General features: G+C 35.0%; 2 protein-coding genes across 2 annotated transcripts; one reads left to right on the top strand and one right to left on the bottom strand.

Annotated features, from left to right (window-relative positions):
* Positions 1 to 7,337: 7,337 nt before the first annotated feature.
* LOC115711350 (uncharacterized) lies at positions 7,338 to 11,833 on the bottom strand. The gene is made up of 2 exons (XM_030639688.2): positions 11,134 to 11,833; positions 7,338 to 10,764 (listed from the first exon to the last, which is right to left on the bottom strand). Exons 1-2 carry the CDS (start codon positions 11,680 to 11,682, stop codon positions 10,675 to 10,677), a joined length of 639 nt encoding a protein of 212 aa, XP_030495548.1. The 5' UTR covers positions 11,683 to 11,833; the 3' UTR covers positions 7,338 to 10,674.
* On the top strand, positions 7,340 to 9,391 carry LOC115709305 (probable xyloglucan 6-xylosyltransferase 5). Its single transcript, XM_030637380.2, has 2 exons — positions 7,340 to 8,868; positions 9,033 to 9,391. The coding sequence occupies exon 1, from the start codon at positions 7,381 to 7,383 to the stop codon at positions 8,755 to 8,757; it is 1,377 nt and encodes a 458-aa protein (XP_030493240.2). The 5' UTR covers positions 7,340 to 7,380; the 3' UTR covers positions 8,758 to 8,868; positions 9,033 to 9,391.
* Positions 11,834 to 20,517: the final 8,684 nt, after the last annotated feature.

Here is a 20,517-nt window from a genome sequence, read left to right as displayed (position 1 = left end):
ACCGGTATGACCTCATTCTATTACTTCATTAGTTTGATAAAATAATTTCTGATTATTCTTATGAGTTTGATTTTTTTCATCAGGGACAAAGACAAATGGACATTGTGAATTCTAGTTGCAAAAATATCAAGGTTATTTTATTTTTCTGTCTTTTAATAAAAAAAATAAAAAAAATATATAAATAAAATAAATAATAAAAAAAAGGGGTTCGTGATCGAGTTGTCAAGTGAGCTTTGTTAAAAATTCTTGTTATTTTTTTGTTATGTTTCATTATGTTCTTAGACACAATTTTTTGCTCTTAAGTGGTGATTAGTGCTTTTTGTGTCTTTGTGTGTTCTCTTGTTCATTATTTGCAATTTTTCTTTGGGGGCATTTTTTGAAAAAATAAAAGAAAAGGGGGGCATATTTTTTCTTTTCGAATTTTTTTCGAATCCTTGTAATTTTTTTTTCTTTTATTTTTTCATTTTATGGAAACATGTTTTAATTGTATTTTTTTTAGAATGTTTCCTTTATTTGTGGAGATTTGGTCTTTTTGGTGTGTATAGGAAACTTGTACTTAAATAATTAATTATTTTTTTGTTTCCTTTTTGGTGGCAATTTCGGTTTTGGTAAGGGTTTTTAAATTCTTAGATTTCGTGGGGATATTTGGTTTCCTTTTTCCATTTAAGGAAACATTGACCATTTTTGAAAAACATTTTTTGGTTTCCTTTTTTCTCTCCTCACGTGGTGATTAAGGTAAGTAAGTTACTTTCCTTTTTTCTAATTTGTTCTTATTGGGTAATTAAAATTGAAATGTTATATATACTCAACTACCCATTAACCCACGATCACCACTCTCTCTTCTCTTTCTATTTTTTTTCTCTCAAAGGTCTAATATTTTTCAAAGTGTAAGAGTGTTTGTGTTCTAGGGATTCAAAGAAAAATGGCCAAAACTAAGAATGCTCAACCGTCCAAGAAGCCCTCTCGTGGCTCTGCTTCTACTTCTCCGGTCACCCCGCTTGCGCCGCCTGCACCAGCAACCGGAGCTTCTGGTTCGTCTTCTGCTCCGACGAAGTCTGCCAAGAAATCGAAGACCCAAGCTCGCAAATCAGTGGCAAAGTTCTCCTCTCCACTTGTTGGTGCCTCTCCTATTGCTTCTTCAACACCTGGGTTGGGTGATCATGATGAATCCCATTCATCCGATCACACATTGTCGAAATCCTCTTCTTCGAATGGTGTTCCTAATGTCGACCAAGCTTTGGTGACCTTGCCCACGGTGAGTTCTCGAACAAGGTCCAAGGTTTCCACTCCTAAAAAGCCTGAAGTGGTTAAACCTAAAATTGCATCCAAAGGGAAAAAGGTGGTTTCTTCATCTTCCAAGGGCAAAAATCTCAAGGAGAATCCTCCTTCGGTCTCTTCCTCGGATTCTGAACCAGAAGAAAGTGAGGAGGATCATGATTCAGAGGGCTTTTCCGTTTCAAGTGAAGAATTTGTGCCCAAAGATCTTCCTGCTGTTGATGATTCTGGATCCGAGAGTGAAGAACCAGAAACTGAGCCTGTCACTACAGAACCTGTTCCAGTCCCTCCTGCTGTTCCAAAGAAGGACAAAGGAAAAAGGCCCATTGTCTCTCCAAATCCTGTTCTTCCACAGAAAAGAAAGAGGCCCTCTGGTATTTCTCTTGATAACTTCAAGCCCCACTCTCATTATTTTTGTTATAATGATCATGCTAGAGATATGAAATTCTATGAGAATAGGAATTTTACTGTGGAGAAAAATTTTAATGTTATTGCTCATAAGCCTTTTGGAGTGTATAACATGTTGAAAGAAAGACAATGGATAGATACATTGATCGGTTTTGATGGGTATGTGGATAGAATTGTGAAGGAATTTTATGCTAACATCACTGATGAGTTTCTCGATGAGGACTCTTTCATGTTTGGCAAAGTTTTTGTCAGAGGACACTGGTATTCCTTTACTGTGAAGGATGTTGCTGAGGCTCTCAATTTGCCTATGGGAATTGAGCCAACTGATGTGGAGTTTGATTGTCAAAAAGTGTTCGGTTATCTCTCTGGTGATAATGAAATTGAACTCTCCGACACCATGCATATGTCTCAACTCACCTATCAACATGCTGCTCTCATGAGGTTTGCCCTATCCAATTGGTTTCCTTGCTCCAATCCGGTAAATGTTTCAAATGAACTTGCTTTCTTTTTGTATAAAGTTTCAATTGGTGCTAAAATTGATTTGGCTGACATGATTTGAGAGCAAATTGTTTCTCTTTGAAAGGGTAAGAAACCTAGGCTCAATCTCATTTTTCCTCACTTAATCTATAAAATTTTATCTGATCAAGAGGAATTGATTCTTGAGAATGAATCAATTGAGATGCCTGCTGTTGGAACCACTTTCAAAATTCCTGAGAAGCCTCCTCAAGGAAAAGTTTGCTCAAAGAAAGGCTCGATGCTCGCTTCCCCGGTCTTACAAATGATCCCGCCTTTGCATCTGCTTCAACTTCGCTCCTACGTAAATGGCGTAATTCAACTTGCGTTTGGGAAGAATGGAGACAAGTCAGGCCTTGCTTCTTAGGAAGATGGACAGCATCATGAAATACTTCCGACCCAATGATGATGAATAAGTGGTTCAATCTTTTATCTTTTGCCTTTTATTAATGTTTATTTGAACTTATGACTTTGTCCATGTTTGTTTTTGTTATCTTTGGCTCCTTCATCGACAAAAAGGGGGAGTAGTATTATTTTTTGGATTCATTGAACTCTTTGTTACAACTCTGGACCCTTGGTTTTAGGGGGAGTTGCTTGTTTGTGGTTTAACACTTTTTCGTTTAAAAAGTTGTTTGTGGTTTAACACTTTTCCATTTAAAAAGTTGTGTTCTTCGGTTTGCAAGCTTTTCCGTCCAAAAAAAGTTCTTTGTTTTATGTGTTAGAGAGCTTTCATGCAGGGGGAGTATTTTCTATACTCTTGTATCTTTAAAAAGCTATTTGCTTTAGTTTCTAATACTTGATGCAGGTTTTCTCATAATAAAATGTTTTGTCAATCAAAGTGCCAAAGGGGGAGATTGTTAATTCCATTTTTGGCATATTTAACTGAAAAAAATATTTTATTATTCTTTGTATATTTCGGGTGGCATATATTGATATGGTTTCCCTATTTGTGTAAATCTAAAGTTGGAAGGAAAGTTGACTAGCTTTCCTATTTATGGAAATTGAGGTAAAAATGGTAAGTTTTGATTACACATTGATTCTTTGCTAACCAGCTGTTATTCTGATCTTGTGTTGAGTTTCCCATTTTCTAAGATCAGGTTTCTTGAAGAGAAAACCGGAGCTAAACTTTCCTTTTCTATAAAAGGAAAGTTGTAGTTACTGCCCACGATTCTTTAGGTACAGAAACGGAAATTCCTGGACTGATTGAAGAATTATTTTAGGGAAGTTTCTAGTGGGTTGAGGTCTTGTTCAGACCGAATGTAAGCTGTCTATGTGATGTATATTCATTATAAATACATCCTATAGCTGCTAGGTTTTGTATCTCTTTCATACACTTAGAATTATATTCATATCTTAAGGAAAGAGTGTCTTTGTTATGTTAACTCTTTTATTCACTTTCATATCATAAGAAAAGAGTGTCTTTGTTTTGTAGAGAAGAGTTGTTCTACTCTTACTCTGTTTATTTGTTATTTGTATTGTCTTGAGTCTGTATTCAAGTCTACAACGAAGAAGAACATCAGTGCACCTTCGGGAGAAGGGTATTTACAAGCTTTCGGGAGATTGCTTTTGAAGTCTTGCATCGGGAGGATACAAGCACACAACCTTCGGGAGATGGTTGTATAGGCTTTCGGGAGATAGCCTTTAAGCCTTGAATCGGGAGGATTCAAGCACTCTTCAAGGTGGTCGAAGGGAGTTCGAGCTCTTGGAGTTTTATCAAGATTCGGTTAGTAGGTGGAATACATCAAGCTTGCGGCATACAATAAGAGGGAGTCTATTTATGCATAAGTCAATTACTTTGTATTTTTGATACCGATCTAATGAATCTTATCTCTGGGCGTGGCCCCGTGGACTAGTAACAATCTGAAAGGATTGTTGAAACCACGTACAAAAATCTTGTGTGTTTTTACTTTTATGCACTGTTTGTTTTTCTGGGTTTCTCTGGAGTTACAGAGTTGCATTCGTAACTACGTAAAACGTTTTCGATACCGCTTTATTATTCCGCATTTAATTAATCATTTAATTAAATAATCAAACTGGGAATATTAAAATACGGAATTTCAGATAATAAATTATTTGTTCTCTTCCTCTCTCTTTTTTATTTATCATCAGTGTGACCCATTTGACTATAATTTTTTGGGCTTTGTTGATTTTTTTTTACTCTATTAGCTGTTAATGGTTTTTTATTGTCTTATTGCTTTCGATGTTTATGCTACTTTTTCTTTTTATATTATTGTTATTTTTATGAATTATATTTGATGTAACGCTTAGATGTATTTGTCTTATTATGAACAGAAAAAAGTACCTATTGAATGTGTTTATATTGTAAGTTTTATTATGTTTTGTTGGCTTCTCAATTTTTTATATGTTGTTTTTCCATTATTTTGTAGTAATTGTGGTGTTTTTATAATATCATTGAGATTTTTAGAGGGCTGTGGCCTGTGGGTGGGTGAGGAGGGTTCGTGCTTGGGATTCTTTGACAACTGTGGGTGGAGAGGCCTTTTAAAGGTGGGATATTTTTAAAATATTATTTCACTATAAAAAATATTATAAGAAGTTAATAGTAATTTATTAATAGTTTTATAGAGTTTATAAATATGTAATTATTCAGAGATTAATAATGAAAAATAGAATTTTTGGTTTATTTTGAGAGATTTGTTAGAGAATTATTCCCTAATGACAAACATCCCAAAAAAAAAAAAAATTAATTTCTCAAACTATATTCATTGATCTTTAAAAAATTACATATTTGTATACTTTATGAAACTATTTTTTTTTTTTTTGAAAAGTAAAGCGTAATATGTAGATTAAAAATATTAGATCTTGTGGTCATTATAAAATAAGTTTGATGGTAAGTCTGCAACATTACAACAACCATATATATTGTGGGTAAACGCCCATTTGGCTATGTTATGAGCCATAAAATTATAAGAACGACTAATATTTGAAAAGTTACAACCAACAAACGAAGAAGAAGTGCATCGATAGTGACACTGTAATTTTCAATCTCCCAGTTGTACTCAATCCCAATAAGAGCGTTGATCACCGCCCTAGAGTCACTTTCAACCATTACAAAATTAAACCCCTTCTCAGCCGCCAAATCCAAAGCCAAGCAACAGACAGCAACTTCTCCACAAAAAGAATTTCAAAAGTCAAGCCTTAACGTAGTCACCCAACAGACCGCACCCAAATGTTTTTTAGCGCCACCGCAATACACATGTGTTCCAAACCTACTTTGACATCACAATTCAGTTTGATCCAGTCCGTCGGAGGGGGGCACCAAGTATCTCTATGCACTGCAGGGTGGGTAACTAAGAAAGAAGCTCGATACTCAGTATAGCAGAAAAAGATAGAGTCAATATAAACTTAATGCTACCCAGATTATTGTTATGAATCTTATCGTTCCGTGCCCGCCAAATGGTGTCCACCACAATGTACGCATATAGAAAAACCTCATTCTCATCAAAGCCCTTGTCTTTTAACTTCCAAAGAAACTTTACCCAATTCCACATACGAATACCAGTGTCAAGAACAAGAAAAATACCCCACGGAGAAGACTTCCATAAAAGATAAGCCAAATTGCAACGAATGAAAAGATGCTCCATTGATTCCTCCTCAACCCCGCAAATAGGGCATATGGGATCCTCTAACTGGAATCCCTTATTTAGGATAGACCGAACTGGGAGGGCATTAGACAAAATACTCCACCACAGAATCTTATGTCGCTCTAGTGTTTTACTATTCCAAAGCTTGTGCCAGAGGGAGGGCGCGACATCACAAATTGGGGCTCGCTGGAGAGCCTGAAGTAAATAAGCAGACTTACATGAGAACTTCCCATTGCTTTCCTTCGTCCAAACCCAAGAATTCCTCCCCTTTCTGGGAGGTTTACCTCCGTTTAAAATAGCTTGGATTGTTTCCTGATCAAACAAAGAATGAAGCTTATGGAGGTCCCAATTACCACTTCTGTAAGAAGATTCGGGACTACATTGAGCCCAAAGGAGTGATTGTCGTTGGAGCGAGGATAGAAGTTGGGGCCATGAGGGATCCAAGGATTCTCCCAGATCCTGGTGTCTTTACCATTAGATACCATTATGCAGGCACCTTTTTGGATTGTCTCTCTTGCTTTTACCTCATTCTTCTAGAACCAAGAATCAGAATCCTTGTAGTCACATTAGAAGAAACTTTTACCCCGAAAATACTTTCCTTCCAATCTTGCAACCGAGAGAGCTATTACCCGTTAGAAAATTCCAACCCCACCTAGCCAGAAAAGCTTGATTCATCTCTTTTGTTTTACGGAAACCCAAACCGCCTCGAGACTTAGGCAGACACAATTTTTCCCAGGCCTTTAGGTAGATCCCATGATTTCCTCTTTCAAATCCCCACTAGAAATCTCTAACCATTCCATCAATTCTCGTCGCTAGACGATTAGAGAGCTTAGTCGTATGCATGGAATTCATCGGCAGAGACAAGCCCACATACTTGATTAAAGTAGCTCGACCAGTCCTGGATAGGGGTTTCACCTTCCACCCTTGGAGCTTAGCAGTAAGATTTTCCAAAATAAAATTAAAATCTGTGTCTTTCTGCCTTGTGTTAAAGAGAGGAAGACCTAGAAATTTTATATTTTTCTCCGGCTTACAAATACCCAAAAAAATTTTAATCTCTCTTTTTATACTAATTGGAGTATTTTTACTGAAAAAGATCGAAACTTTGATCTTGTTAATTTATTGTCCAAAACCGACACAGAATTTTTTCACATATTACTAATACTTTATGAAACTATTAATAAACTACTAACAAGTCCTTACAATGTTTTCAGTGTAATTTAACAAACACATAGAAAGATAAGCCTAAGCCATTTTGTTATAGTGTCCAAGTTGAGTCAATTTTGTTGTGGGTTCCTAGTAAGCATAAAAACTCAAATTTCCCAATTAAATTTTGATAATGCAATATGCATGTGGGTACGCAATGAGCTTTGTTACCCTTTGTATGACCTCCGTGATCTCCGATCATTGTAAAAAAGATTCTTTAGGATGGACGGCTGGGATCTTAAAATTCAATAGGGGATGCAAATGACTTCACTACCCTAGCCGTTATCTGGGTTTTGTCTATATATACGAACACATAGACATAAATTTAATTTATGTTATTTTAAATATATATAGTCGGGGAAAAAGTTTACAGAGAAAGATGGGGCACGAGAGCTTTACGGCTCAGAAGAGAAGTGGAGGAAGTGTGTTACCGACTAGTAATAATGGCTCAGCTGTCAATGGTAGAAGTCGTGGATTTGGGAGCTTACCTCGTGGCCGTCAGATCCAAAAAACCTTCAACAACATCAAGATTACCATTCTGTGTGGTTTCGTTACTATCCTTGTTCTACGTGGAACAATCGGAGTCGGAAACCTTGGCGGCTCCGATTCCGACGCCGTCAACCAGCACATCATCGAAGAGACGAACCGGATCCTCGCCGAGATCCGATCCGACGGTGATCCCAACGACCCGGATGAGCTTGCCGACTCTGAGATCAATCCTAATGTTACATATACTCTTGGCCCCAAGATCGAAAATTGGAACCAGGAGCGGAAAGCCTGGCTTGATTCGAACCCGGAGTTTCCCAGCTATGTGAATGGTAAGCCTCGTATTTTGCTCGTAACTGGGTCGCCACCTAAGCCTTGTGATAACCCAATTGGGGATCATTATTTGCTGAAAGGGATTAAGAATAAGATTGATTATTGTAGGCTTCATGGGATTGAGATTGTGTATAATTTGGCTCATTTGGATAAGGAGCTTGCTGGGTATTGGGCGAAATTGCCATTACTTAGGCGTTTGATGTTATCCCATCCTGAAGTTGAGTGGATTTGGTGGATGGATAGTGATGCATTGTTTACTGATATGGTGTTTGAGATCCCAGTTTCTAAGTATGATAATTATAATTTGGTTGTTCACGGGTACCCTGATTTGATGTTTGAACAAAAATCTTGGATTGCTTTGAATACTGGTAGCTTTTTGTTTAGAAATTGTCAATGGTCTCTGGATTTGCTTGATGCTTGGGCTCCAATGGGTCCAAAGGGTCCGGTTCGAGAAGAGGCTGGGAGGGTTTTGACTGCCTATCTCAAGGGAAGGCCGGCGTTTGAGGCAGATGATCAGTCAGCATTGATATACTTATTGCTTTCACAGAAGGACCAATGGATGGATAAGGTGTTTCTTGAGAATTCATACTACTTACATGGCTATTGGGCTGGTTTAGTTGATCGTTATGAAGAGATGATAGAGAAGTATCATCCAGGATTGGGAGATGAGAGATGGCCATTTGTGACCCATTTTGTGGGCTGCAAGCCTTGTGGGAGCTATGGAGATTACCCGGTTGAGAAGTGCTTGAGCAGTATGGAAAGGGCATTCAATTTTGCAGACAACCAAGTGCTTCAGCTGTATGGTTTCAGGCACAGGGGCTTGTTGAGTCCTAAGATCAAGAGGGTCAGGAATGAGACAGTCACTCCTCTTGAGTACGTTGACAAGTTCGATATTCGGCGGCATCCTGTCCAGGAGATTAAGGGGTCGAAGAGCTAGTTAGTAATACTATACAATCAAATCTTTCATTGTGTGAGATAATCTGTAGGCAATGTTTTAAGTCATCAACTACAGAAACAGATCTAATATTGATAACAGTTCACATCTTGCGTAAGTTTTGCTCGACCTGTTGTCTTTTGCCATTGCTTTCTGAGATCCATAGAAGAAAATTCTTTCATAAGTTTGATATCCATCTTTGTATTATCAGTGCTTTTGTAGTTAATTTATAAGGAATTGAAATTGTCTCATTGATTTCATCTTTGTAATATGTGTAGATGTTGATGAAAGGACCAACTTGGGTCATGTTAATGTACGCTTGATCTGATTTTAATCCCTTTTGGCATCAACTGTGGGTTCCCATGACCATAAGAGCTAACCGTGGCGTACATTCTCTTTAATTTCATATAGAAAACTACACCATATAACCTGTTCTTCACTGTGCGTCCTCTTGATAAAGTGCAAAGGGTTGTATTTGATTTCTTTTTCTCTTTTGTCCTTTATCCCACTTTTATTTTATTTTTTCGGTTAGCTTGAGAAAATGTATAGTGTAGTTTCTAGTCAGATCACATTATTTTACAGACCATTGATTTTTTAATTCCCGGAAGGGAAAATGCCATAAACTGTAATTTTCTTAGGCTCTTCTTACAATTTAGAAAGTGACTTGTTATTAAGTATCTTTTCTTGGCATTTTTCAGTTGTTTGCATTGGGAAAAATAATGATTTACTGTACATTGTTATCGGTTTTGCTCATTATGTTATCAATCATGCCATACATTTCTGATTCTAGCAATAGGAGATATAGTTGACTACAAAAATAAGAAAAAGAAGAAAAGACAGACTTGTTTTCCCAAGATTCCTTTGTTTCTCCTGCCTCTATGGACTCGTATACAACTACAAATAATCCAGAATGTAACTTTTCACTCCCCCACCAAAAATATGAGTTGGATGGAATCCTTTATAATATAGATTATAGCTAAGTCAACACCATCGTGCGTTCTTGTTTCCTGAATTTTGCAACCTAAATAAATATATAATTTTCTTAAAGCATGAAAGCAAGAAAATGTACTTTTTCTTTTTTAGAATGGCTACCCACGTAATTGTATCTTATAGGGGACACTGTCCAAAGTCAAATAGCAAATGTTTCTTTTATTGTGCTTCTTCGAAATGAACAAAGAGCCAACCTTTACCAGCATCGAACAATTTTCTCAAACATAACACCATTACTAACAGTTATAGTTAACTTAAGCTTTTATCATCTGTTCTGTTTTTACTTTCTAAGTTTTATTTTGTGTTCATAGTTAATCGTATTTTTCCGCCAATGAACTAAATGATGCACATTGGAGCTTCAATGTAGGATCCAAGATAAAGGGGAAAAAAAGAGATTCCCTCATGAACCATGACTATCTTTTTCAGATTCTCATGTTTCTTTCACTGTTGAAATTCTTACGAACAAAGTTAATTAGGTTCACCATTAATGAAATGAACAACGAAATTGGGGTACAACAAACAAAGCTTTGTGCATGAGTCATTACAAAGGGTAAAACACAAACTTACAAAACCCAAACCATGAACCTAAATAGTGCATCAAATAATTCTACAGGAGCCTAAAAAATAAAAGAATATTTTATAGAACTTTTAACTTTAGTGTGTCCTAAAACATAGGGTGCTGTACTAATCCCTTGCTAAGGCATAGCTTTCCAGTGCAGAGTATTTGCGGAGCACAAATTGGCCGTCGCATGGTAATTTGACCATGTGCGCTTTATCATAATAGCAACAAAGGTTATTGTCAATGCCTATCATTATGCCTCGTAACCGTAATGCCTTCTATACTCCTAGCTGTAATAGTCATGCATAACACCAAGTCCAAAACTGTGCTCCCTTGACTACTTGGCTAACTTTTCTCGAAGGCAATAACAATCACTTGGCCACTTTTGAAGCCAGAAGTTTGTGGCGAGTTATTAGTAGCTCATTCAACTGAGCAATTTGATGCAACAGTTTAATTATTTTCTGCAGTTGACCCAATGCAATAATTAGTATTAAGGGTACCATAGCAAATGAATAAAGTACCTTAATGACTAAATTGTAACAAAACAAAATACTTGAGTTGCGTTTAGGACACAAAAACAAGAGGGCTTAAACAACAACATTTGCAATTGTCAAGACCGATAACCAATATAAATGCAGTCTAAGAATGAGGTTTATAATTTTAAAAAACAAAAAAGGGAAAACCCAGAAAGAGAATTGTTTCAACAGTGATTGCCCTAAATTCTCTCCTTGTTCTCTTATTGGCATTTCCACAAACACCTAGAAGCCATACTAAACATGAGCCCTTGTTAACATAACAAACAATTTAAAAGAAAATTGAAAAATGCTAACCTCGTCTTTCTTCTTGATAATCAACATCAAATTTTCCTGACGCCGCCGGAGCCGAGCCCGGATAAAAAACGACCACCACATCACAACAACAGCTGCAATTCCGGCACCGGAGACAAACGACCAAAGACACCATTTCATGGCGCCATTGCCCCCAAACGCAGAAGAAGCAAAACGACGAAGCTTCGAAAGCAAAACATCAAATCCTAGTCCCATCCAGCTGGTGGAGTCTCCTGATATTTTGACCCTGGAATCGGACGCCAGCGGTGATTCCGGGTCAGATGCATCTGAGTCGGAAGGCGAGAACGACGAAGACGAAGATGAAGAAAACGACAAGGTAGACGATGGAGGTGTTGGTGAAAATGAATCTTCTTGTACTTCAGTAAAGCGTAGATTTTCATGGTTTGTTGGAGGGAAAACGGAGAATTCGTTTTTGGGGAGAGAGTCTCGGATCACCACCATGGACGATTCTGTGAAATGGGTTTTGTGGAAATTCCAGAGATTGATGTTTTCGGTGTCGTTTGGTTCTGGGAAAATGTCGTCCACCATCATTTTTGGACGACTGCTACTGCTGTGAGGAAGAAGTAGAGGAAGAAAGTAAGGTCCACAAATTTCAGAGAAAAGGAAAGAATGAACCAAGCAAAGGCAAGCCGGAAATGTGCGCGTTGTGTTTTTTTCATTCCAAAAAAAAAAAAAAGAAAAAAAGACTTTTGCAATTGGCTGAGTGAGTCTCTCCTCTCTCATTTTAAGGAGGTAATTAGGAATTTTTACCAATGTCCCTAACTTTTCAACTCATTTTTTTTTTTAACATTAAGATTGTTAGATGCAATAATTGCTGTTTAATTTTGCTTAATTTTACTAATATAATGATTGTCTATGTATCAAATTATACTCTCAAACTTTGACATTTACAAATTCATACTTTCAAACTTTAACATGTACAAAATTATATTTTATGAACTTTCATCCACGTCAAGTTTTTTTTAGTAAAATTAGATAAAAATCTTTAAATCCAACAGTTTTAATAGTTCATAGGAATTTGTTTTAGCCTAAAAAGTTGGATGAGTATGAATTGGTACATGTTAAAATTCGGGATCAAAAATCCTAATTATTAGATTTGAAAACTAAAATTATACTTTATTTGATTTGAAAATTTTATCCTCTTCACAACATTTTATTTTAAATTTTGGACCAAAATTGAATGTCACAAGTGTACTGTACACAATTTCACCTCTTAGAGCACTAGCTTATAATTAAAAATAAATAAGAATGTTAATTCAATTTAATTTGTAATATTTTGTTTACAATGCATTAAATCTCGGATTTCATATTTTAGATTAAATTCAATTTGCATAATAGTTCAAAGTCAACTGTTATTTTAGATTGATTATTTTTTCAAAATAAAATTACTTAATTTTTATTAAAATATTTTTTTTTCACATCTTTAAAATTAGTTGTTGACAGTGAGAGTTCATTAACTACATTAGTTGCCGAAAACCTTGTGTTAATGAATGAAAATGATAAACTTACAATACGAAGATAAAACTTAAGTGAAATTGTCGCAAATGAATAATGAGAAAATGCTTTGTAGAATATTTGGCATCCCTTAATATTCAAAGTTTTCAACCATCTCCCCAATGGAATGAAGGGATATTATAGGTTTTCATTTTGGCTCTTGTTTACAAACTGAGATATATGTGATCCCTATGTAGATGATGTATTATTCTGATGGCACCAGGTGGTGGTTGTAGGTGATAATAGAATGAAAGTTGTGTTGGTCAGGTTTCAGACTGCACTGACACATGGAGGTTTTGTGGTTGGCATGATCGCACACACTGACTTGTGCTTGCCTTTATGTGCCCTTTGTAGCTTGTACATGGTAGGCCTCTTGTGATGGCTCTACGCTCTTAGAATTTGTCTAAGTGTTGGACTCTCTATAGATAGGGGTCTTCATGATGTTGGGCCTTGGTCATTACTCAATATTCATCAAATGGTGATAAGTATTAAATATGGGAGGAATGCGCCTCATGGCTCACAAGGGTCTTTGAGGATACGAGTGAGCATGGTGGAGGCTTACTTGGGCGAGTGAGACTTCTCGCTGGGGCCTAGTTGGGTCCATGAGGCCATTAAGAAAGTTCTTCTTATTGGGTCACTGAGGTCGTGATGGGAGACAAATCATTGGGGTCAAGAAGGCTCCAAGGCCTTAGGGCTTGCAAAGAATGTATCCCCTTGTTGGGTCAAGGGCCACGAGATTGTTAGTTTTGTGGTACTAAATCAGGCGTGTAGCGGAAGTATTATGATGATTACCATCGTACCACACCCTAGAGTCTCTATAAGCATATACATTAAAACTGAAATAAATAGATAAATAGAAATATTTACCTATTTAACCCTATTAGGGTATTCTTGTTTCTTTTGCAAGTTGTATCCAAGAATGGTGATTGAAAAACTCATATCTTGATCTTTCAAATCTTCCAGATCTTCCACCATACACAAGGATCAGTAGTAAGAATATATTTTACCAAGACCTAGATTTATTAACAAGTATGTTTTTAACATCCTAAATATGAATTTCTAAAACGATGAAAATAAACACATATAAAGTATGAGAAACCTTACATTGGTTGCAGCGAAATTATATGACTCCTTCCACTCAGATCTCTAACCCTTACATCCAATCGGTCGCAGAGTATAATCAAGATCTGAGCCTGAAACTCCTTCAATTTTTTGGATTCTTCACAGCCTTACACACTCTGATTGAGGACTAACTTGCTATGAGTGGGCATGCACTCAATCATTAAAGGCTGGATTTGTTTTGTGAAGAAGACTACAGGATTCAAAAATTAGAAGGAAAAGAAGAAGAAGAACTCTCAAACTCTCTAGTTGCCTGACAAGAAGAAAACTAGGTCAAGGGTCATTAGTTGGATTTTGAGACCATTCTTTTCTTTTTATACAAATTTACTTAAGGTTAGGATTGAATTATTTTGAATAAAAAATGATAAAATTGTTGGATTTTATGCCCTAAATAAAACCCATTTCAATATAATCAAATTTACTAATAAAGATCAGAAATCACATTTTATGTTGCATGGTTCACATGATTTATTTCATGATTATATTTGATGTATAAATTCTATTAAGTCCAGAACATATGTATTTGTTCACGATTATATGTTCAAAAATTTAATTCCCTGATTTGTTAGTTCACTGGATTTAGATTGGCATGATAATCAGCGATAGGTATACTTACACCTTGGATAAGTGTTATCTCCTTTCCAGGGCATTGGAAAAGTTTACCAGTATCAGATGTATGGAGTATACATTGGAAGGGACCGCTATTGAAGTTTGATTAGATATGATAAATTTACCGTAATATCTATTCAATTCAATATCACCTAGTTGCTCCTAGATCAAATGATCTTAATCCTGACATGATTAGGTTCGATCTCAAGAGTATTATACATATTCTTTGATTTGTAAGTTAAGCCTACTTTTTGGTCAGGGTGATACGTACATTTTGGGAACATGGTAGTACAATTGAGTGGGAGCGCTAATCATAGATATGGAATCTATATCTTCTATAGGTATTTAGAAGTGAGACGATGATTTCCTTCGAGCTTGCTAAATAGAGATAAATGATAGAGCGCTCATTTTAGTGACTATATTAGTTCACTATAATATCATTTATAGGTGACCAAGTATTTTAAGGATAAAATACATTGAAAGGGTGTAACAGTAATTTTATCCCTATGCAATGTAGATCATCTATAGAGGATCATTGATTATTGGGATTATAACAATGAGTAATTAATACCGTATCTATATCGGGGAGCATATAGAGCGTTCTATATGACTGAGAGTGCAATTCCAAGTTATATGCGTGGATGCAACAAGGAATTAATAAGTTAGTGAATTTACTTGGTAAATTCTAGGACTGCTTATTGGAATCTCGGTTAATTGATTAATTAAAATCAATTAACTGAGTCTTACAAGCAGTATGGTCTCAACTAGTATGAATTTACCAAGTATAATTCTAAAATTAGACTATGTCTAGTTTATGAATTTTCACTAAGCAAGGGCAAAATTGTGAAGAAAAGAGATTCTAGGTTTTATTTATTAATTAAGAGACTTTATTAGTCTAATTAATAAATATATTAAATGACAATATTATTTAATAATTAATTTTTAGTTATTAAATAATTGGAATTGGTATTTAAGTGGTTAAATTGGAAAATTGGCGTTTTTGAGAAAATGAGATGGGAAAATGACAAAATGGCAAAATTGCAAAGTGGGGCCCAATAACAATCTATGGCCGGCCACACTAGTGTAATTTACCATTTATTTTTCTATTATTTTAATGCCTAATAATTCCTAACCTAAACCTAGGTGGTTACCTATAAATAGATAGTGATGGCTCACACTTAAATGGTTGATGAAATTTAACTTTCAGAAATTTTCCTGAGCCTTCTTTCTCTTTAGACCGAAACCACTTCTCTTCTTTTCTTCTTCAAGTTTTCATACATTGAGTGATAGAGTGAGTGCCCACACACATCAAGTGGTATCTCAATCATAGTGTGTAAGACTGTGAAGAATCCAATCAACAAGAAGGAGAATCAGGCTCAAGAAGGAGAGAAAGAGATCCAGGTTCAGATCTTGATAATGCTCTGCTACAGAAAGAAATCAAGGGCTAGAGATCTGAATGGAAGGAGTCATTATATTCCGCTGCACCCAATGTAAGGTTTCTAAAACTTTATATGTGTTTATTTTATTATTTTAGAAATTCATATTAGGATGTTAATGAAACATACTTGTTAGTAAATCTAGATCCTAGTAAAATATTTCTAACAAAAATAATAACACAAATGGGAGTTAGTGGCCGACGCTATGTGGTTCCTTCACTAGTTAGATTTTTGCTATTTTTTTCAACCATTTATCTATTTTTCACAAATACTATTTTTGTTGGGTTTTATGCCCTAAATTAAACTCCATTTCAATGTAATCTTTGTCTTTTAAATATCAATAAAGAAACAAAAGTATTTTCATCACTTATTTGTGTATCATTTGGTTCATGTTATCATTTATATGTTTATTTGATTTATAAATTCATCCAAACCCTTATCACATTTATATTCCTGTTTATTGTGTCGTCAGCATAGTGGAAAGTAATCAAGATTATGTGATTAAATATATATTCCTAGATTTATCAGTACACAGGGTTTAACTGATATGATAATCTACAACATAGTTTACTTGCACCTTGGATAAGTGCTATGTTCTTTCCAAGGCATTGGTTAAAGTAAAGCTTGGGTTGGATGCATGGAGTATGTATCGGAAGGGACCGATATTGAAACTTTGTATAGATATGCTAATAATCCGTAATATATATTCAATTCAATATCACCTAGTTGATCCTAGATCAAATGATCTTAATCCTGGCATGGTTAGGTTCGATATCAAGAGTATTATACATGTTCTTTGATTTGTTAGTTAAGCCTACTTTTTGGTCAGGGTTATACGTACATTTTGGGAACATGGTAGTGCAATTGAGTGGGAGCACTAGACATAGATATGGAATCTATAACTTCTTTCTAGACATAGAAGTGAAATGATGATTTCCTTCGAGCTTGGCTAAATAGAGATAAATGGTTGAGTACTCATTTCAGTGATTATATTTAGTTCACTGAAATATCGTTTATAGGTGGCTAAGTGTTTTAAGGATAAAATATATTGAAGGGTGTAACGGTAATTTAATCCCTATACAATGTAGTGTTGGAAATTATTTTACCAGGATCTTAGATTTACTCACAAGTATGTTTATTAACACCCTAAATATGAACTTTCTAAAACGATGAAATAAACACATATAAAGTTTAAGAAACCTTACATTGGATGCAGCGGTATATAATGACTCCTTCCGTTCAGATATCTAGCCCTTATTTCCTTTCTGTAGCAGAGCATTATCAATATCTGAACCTGGATCTCTTTCTCTGAATCTTTGATGCTGAAACTCCTTTGCTGATGATCTTTCTTCACGATCTTCCTCACTATGATTGAGGTATCACTTGATGTGTGTGGGCACTACTCTCACACTAAGATTTTCGAAATTGAAGAGGGAAGTAGAAAGAGAAAGGTCAGCCAAAGATAGGGAGAGTGAAGGCTCAGGTTTTCTCTGAAGGAAAAATAGAAAATTTAAGTGTAGAAATTTAGTGTAAATTTTCTGAAGCCTTCACTATCTATTTATAGCATTCCACTAGGGTTAGGTTTGAATTATTTGGCATTAAAATAATGAAAAAATCAGTTTAAATTTCCTACAAAAGTGGCTGGCCCTATACAAGTGGATTTGGGCCTCACTTTTTGCAATTTTGCAGTTTTATCTTTTCTGCATCTGATTTTCTCAAAAACGCCAATTTTCTAATTCAACCATTTAAATGTCAATTCTAACTATTTAATAACTATAAATAATTATTAAATAATATTGTCATTTATCATATTTATTAAATGAACCATACAAAGTATCATAATTAACAAATATGCCCTTATTAACTCTTTCTTTACAATTTCGCCCTTACTTAGTGAAAATTTCACAAATAGACATAGTCTAGTTTGAGAATTATAATTGATTAATCAAAACCAATTACATGAGTCTTACAAGCAATATTATCTCAACTAGTGGGGGGACCATGGGTCTATATAACCGAGCTTCCAATAAGTAGATCAAGAATTTAGCACTAAAATTCACTAACTTATTAATTCTTCGTTGAATCCATGCATAGAACTTAGAATTGCACTCTCAGTATCTAGAATGCTCTATATGTTCCACCATATAGACACATCATTAGTTATCCATTGTTATAATCCTAATGTGATCAATGATCCTCTATATGAATGATCTACACTGTAAAGGGATTAAGTTACCGTTACACCCTACAATGTATTTTATCCTTAAAACACTTGACCTCGTATAAATGATATTTCAGCTTATGTGAAATGAGTACTCCACCATTTATGTTCGTTTGGTCAAGCTCGAAGGAGATCATCCTTTGCTTACTATTCGCCAGATAGAAGCTATAGATTCCATGTTTATGCTAGCGCTCCCACTCAATTGCACTACCGTGTTCCCAAAATGTACGTATCACCCTGACCTAAAAGTAGGCTTAACTAACAAATCAAAGAACACGAATAGCCTTTCAAGATTGAGCCTAATCATAACAGGATTAAGAACATTTGATCTAGGATCAACTAGGCGATATTGACTTGAATAGATATTACGGTAAGTTTAATAAATCTAAGTCAAAGTTCAATATCGGTCCCTTCCGATGCATACTCCATGCATCCAACCTGAGCTTTACTTTAACCAATGCTCTGGAAAGAACATAGCACTTCTCCAAATGCAAGTAAACTCTGTTGTAGATTATCATATCAGTAAAACCCTATGTCTGATAAATCTAGGAAACTTTATTCACATAGTCATGTTTACTTTCCAATGTGTTGACGGCACAATAAACAGGATCAAGTATGTGAAAAGGGTTTCAGATGAATTTATACATTATGTACATATAATCATGAAATAAATCATGTGAACCATGCAACATTAAATGTTATTTCTGATCTATATTAATAAGTAAATGTGATTATATTGAAATGAGTTTTATTTAGGGCATAAAACCCAACATGTAGATCATCTATAGAGGATCATTGATTATTGGGATTATAACAATGGATAACTAATAGCGTATCTATATCGTGGAACATATAGAGCGTTCTATATAACTAAGAGTGCAATTCCAAGTTCTATGAGTGGATGCAACAAGGAATTAATAAGTCAGTGAATTTACTTGGTAAGTTCTGGGTCTGCTTATTGGAAGGTCAGATATATAGGCCCATGGTCCCCATACTAGTTGAGACAATACTACTTGTAAGACTCAGTTAATTGATTTTGATTAATCAATTATAATTCTAAAATTAGACTATGTCTAGTTTATGAATTTTCACTAAGTAAGGGCTTAATTGTGAAGAAAGAGTTTCTAGGGTTTATTTGTTAATTAAGAGACTTTGATTAGTCTAATTAATAAATATATTAAATGACAATATTATTTAATAATTAATTTTTAGTTATTAAATAATTAGAATTGGCATTTAAGTGGTTAAATTAGAAAATTGGCGTTTTTGAGAAAATGAGATGGAGAAATGACAAAATGGCAAAATGGCAAAATTGTAAAGTGGGGCCCAATCCATATCATGGTCGGCCACTTATATGCATATTTACCATTTATTTTTGCATTATTTTAATGCCAAATAATTCTAACCTAACTCTAGGTGGTTTTTTATAAATTGGTAGTGATGGCTTCAGGAAAAAGATGATGCATCTCATTCCTTTAGATAAAAATTCAAAGCCTTCTTCCTATACCCTAGCCGCCACCTTCTCTCTCTCTTCCTCCCTTCTAAACCGAGCCTATAGTGAGTGAGTGAGTGCCCACTCACATCAAGTGGTATCTCAATCATAGTGTGTGAGGCTGTGAAGAATCCAGATTCAAGAGAAGGACATTCGGGCTCAGATCTTGGTGATACTCTGCTACTGAAAGGATACAAGGGTTAGAGATCTGAGTGGAAGGAGACATTATATTCCGCTGCAACCACTGTAAGGTTTCTTATACTTTATATGTGTTTATTTCATATCGTTTTAGAAGTTCATATTTAGGATGTTAAATAACATACTTGTTAGTAAATCTAAGATCCCGGTAAAATAATTCCAACAACTGGCCTCAGAGCCATAGTACATTTAGTGGACCATGGGCATAAAATTAATTATCAAATATAATTGTCATTTATAATATTTATTAGACTCCACAAAGTCTCTTAATTAACAAATAAACCTTAAAATCCTATTTCTTCACAATCAAGCCATAACTTAGTGAAAAATTCATAAACTAGACATAGTCTAATTTTAGAATTATAATTGATTAATTAAAATCAATTAACTGAGTCTTACAAACAGTTTGTCTAACTAGTATGGGGACCATGGGCCTATATAACCGAGCTTCTAATAAGCAGATCTAGAATTTACCAAGTAAATTTCTAGACTTATTAATTTCTCCTTTCACCACTATAGATTTGGAATTATACTCTCAATTAAATAGAACACTCTATATGTTCCATGATATAGATACGCTATGAGTTATCCATTTGTTATAATCTTAATAATCAATAATCCTCTATACATGATTTACATTGAGTAGGGACAAATTTACTGTTACACCCTTCAATGTATTTTATCCTTAAAATACTTAGCTACCTACAAATGATATTTTAGTGAACTAATATAATCACTAAAATGAGTGCTCTATCATTTATCTCTATTAAGCCAAGCTCTAAAGAAATCATTGTTTC

This window comes from Cannabis sativa, chromosome 3, assembly GCF_029168945.1.
Source record: "Cannabis sativa cultivar Pink pepper isolate KNU-18-1 chromosome 3, ASM2916894v1, whole genome shotgun sequence".
Lineage (NCBI taxonomy): Eukaryota > Viridiplantae > Streptophyta > Magnoliopsida > Rosales > Cannabaceae > Cannabis > Cannabis sativa.
The sequence above is the reverse complement of the archived record's forward strand: the minus strand, read 5'-3'. Positions and strand labels throughout refer to the sequence as shown.

What these genes read in the sequence shown, in the direction of transcription:
- LOC115711350 (XM_030639688.2), bottom strand. Translation starts at nt 11,682, where the DNA reads ATGATGGTGGACGACATTTTCCCAGAACCAAACGACACCGAAAACATC. An exon ending in TTATCAAGAAGAAAGACGAG is followed by an intron (nt 10,765 to 11,133) that starts GTTAGCATTTTT and finishes GGTCAACTGCAG; the next exon opens with AAAATAATTAAACTGTTGCA.
- LOC115709305 (XM_030637380.2), top strand. Translation starts at nt 7,381, where the DNA reads ATGGGGCACGAGAGCTTTACGGCTCAGAAGAGAAGTGGAGGAAGTGTG.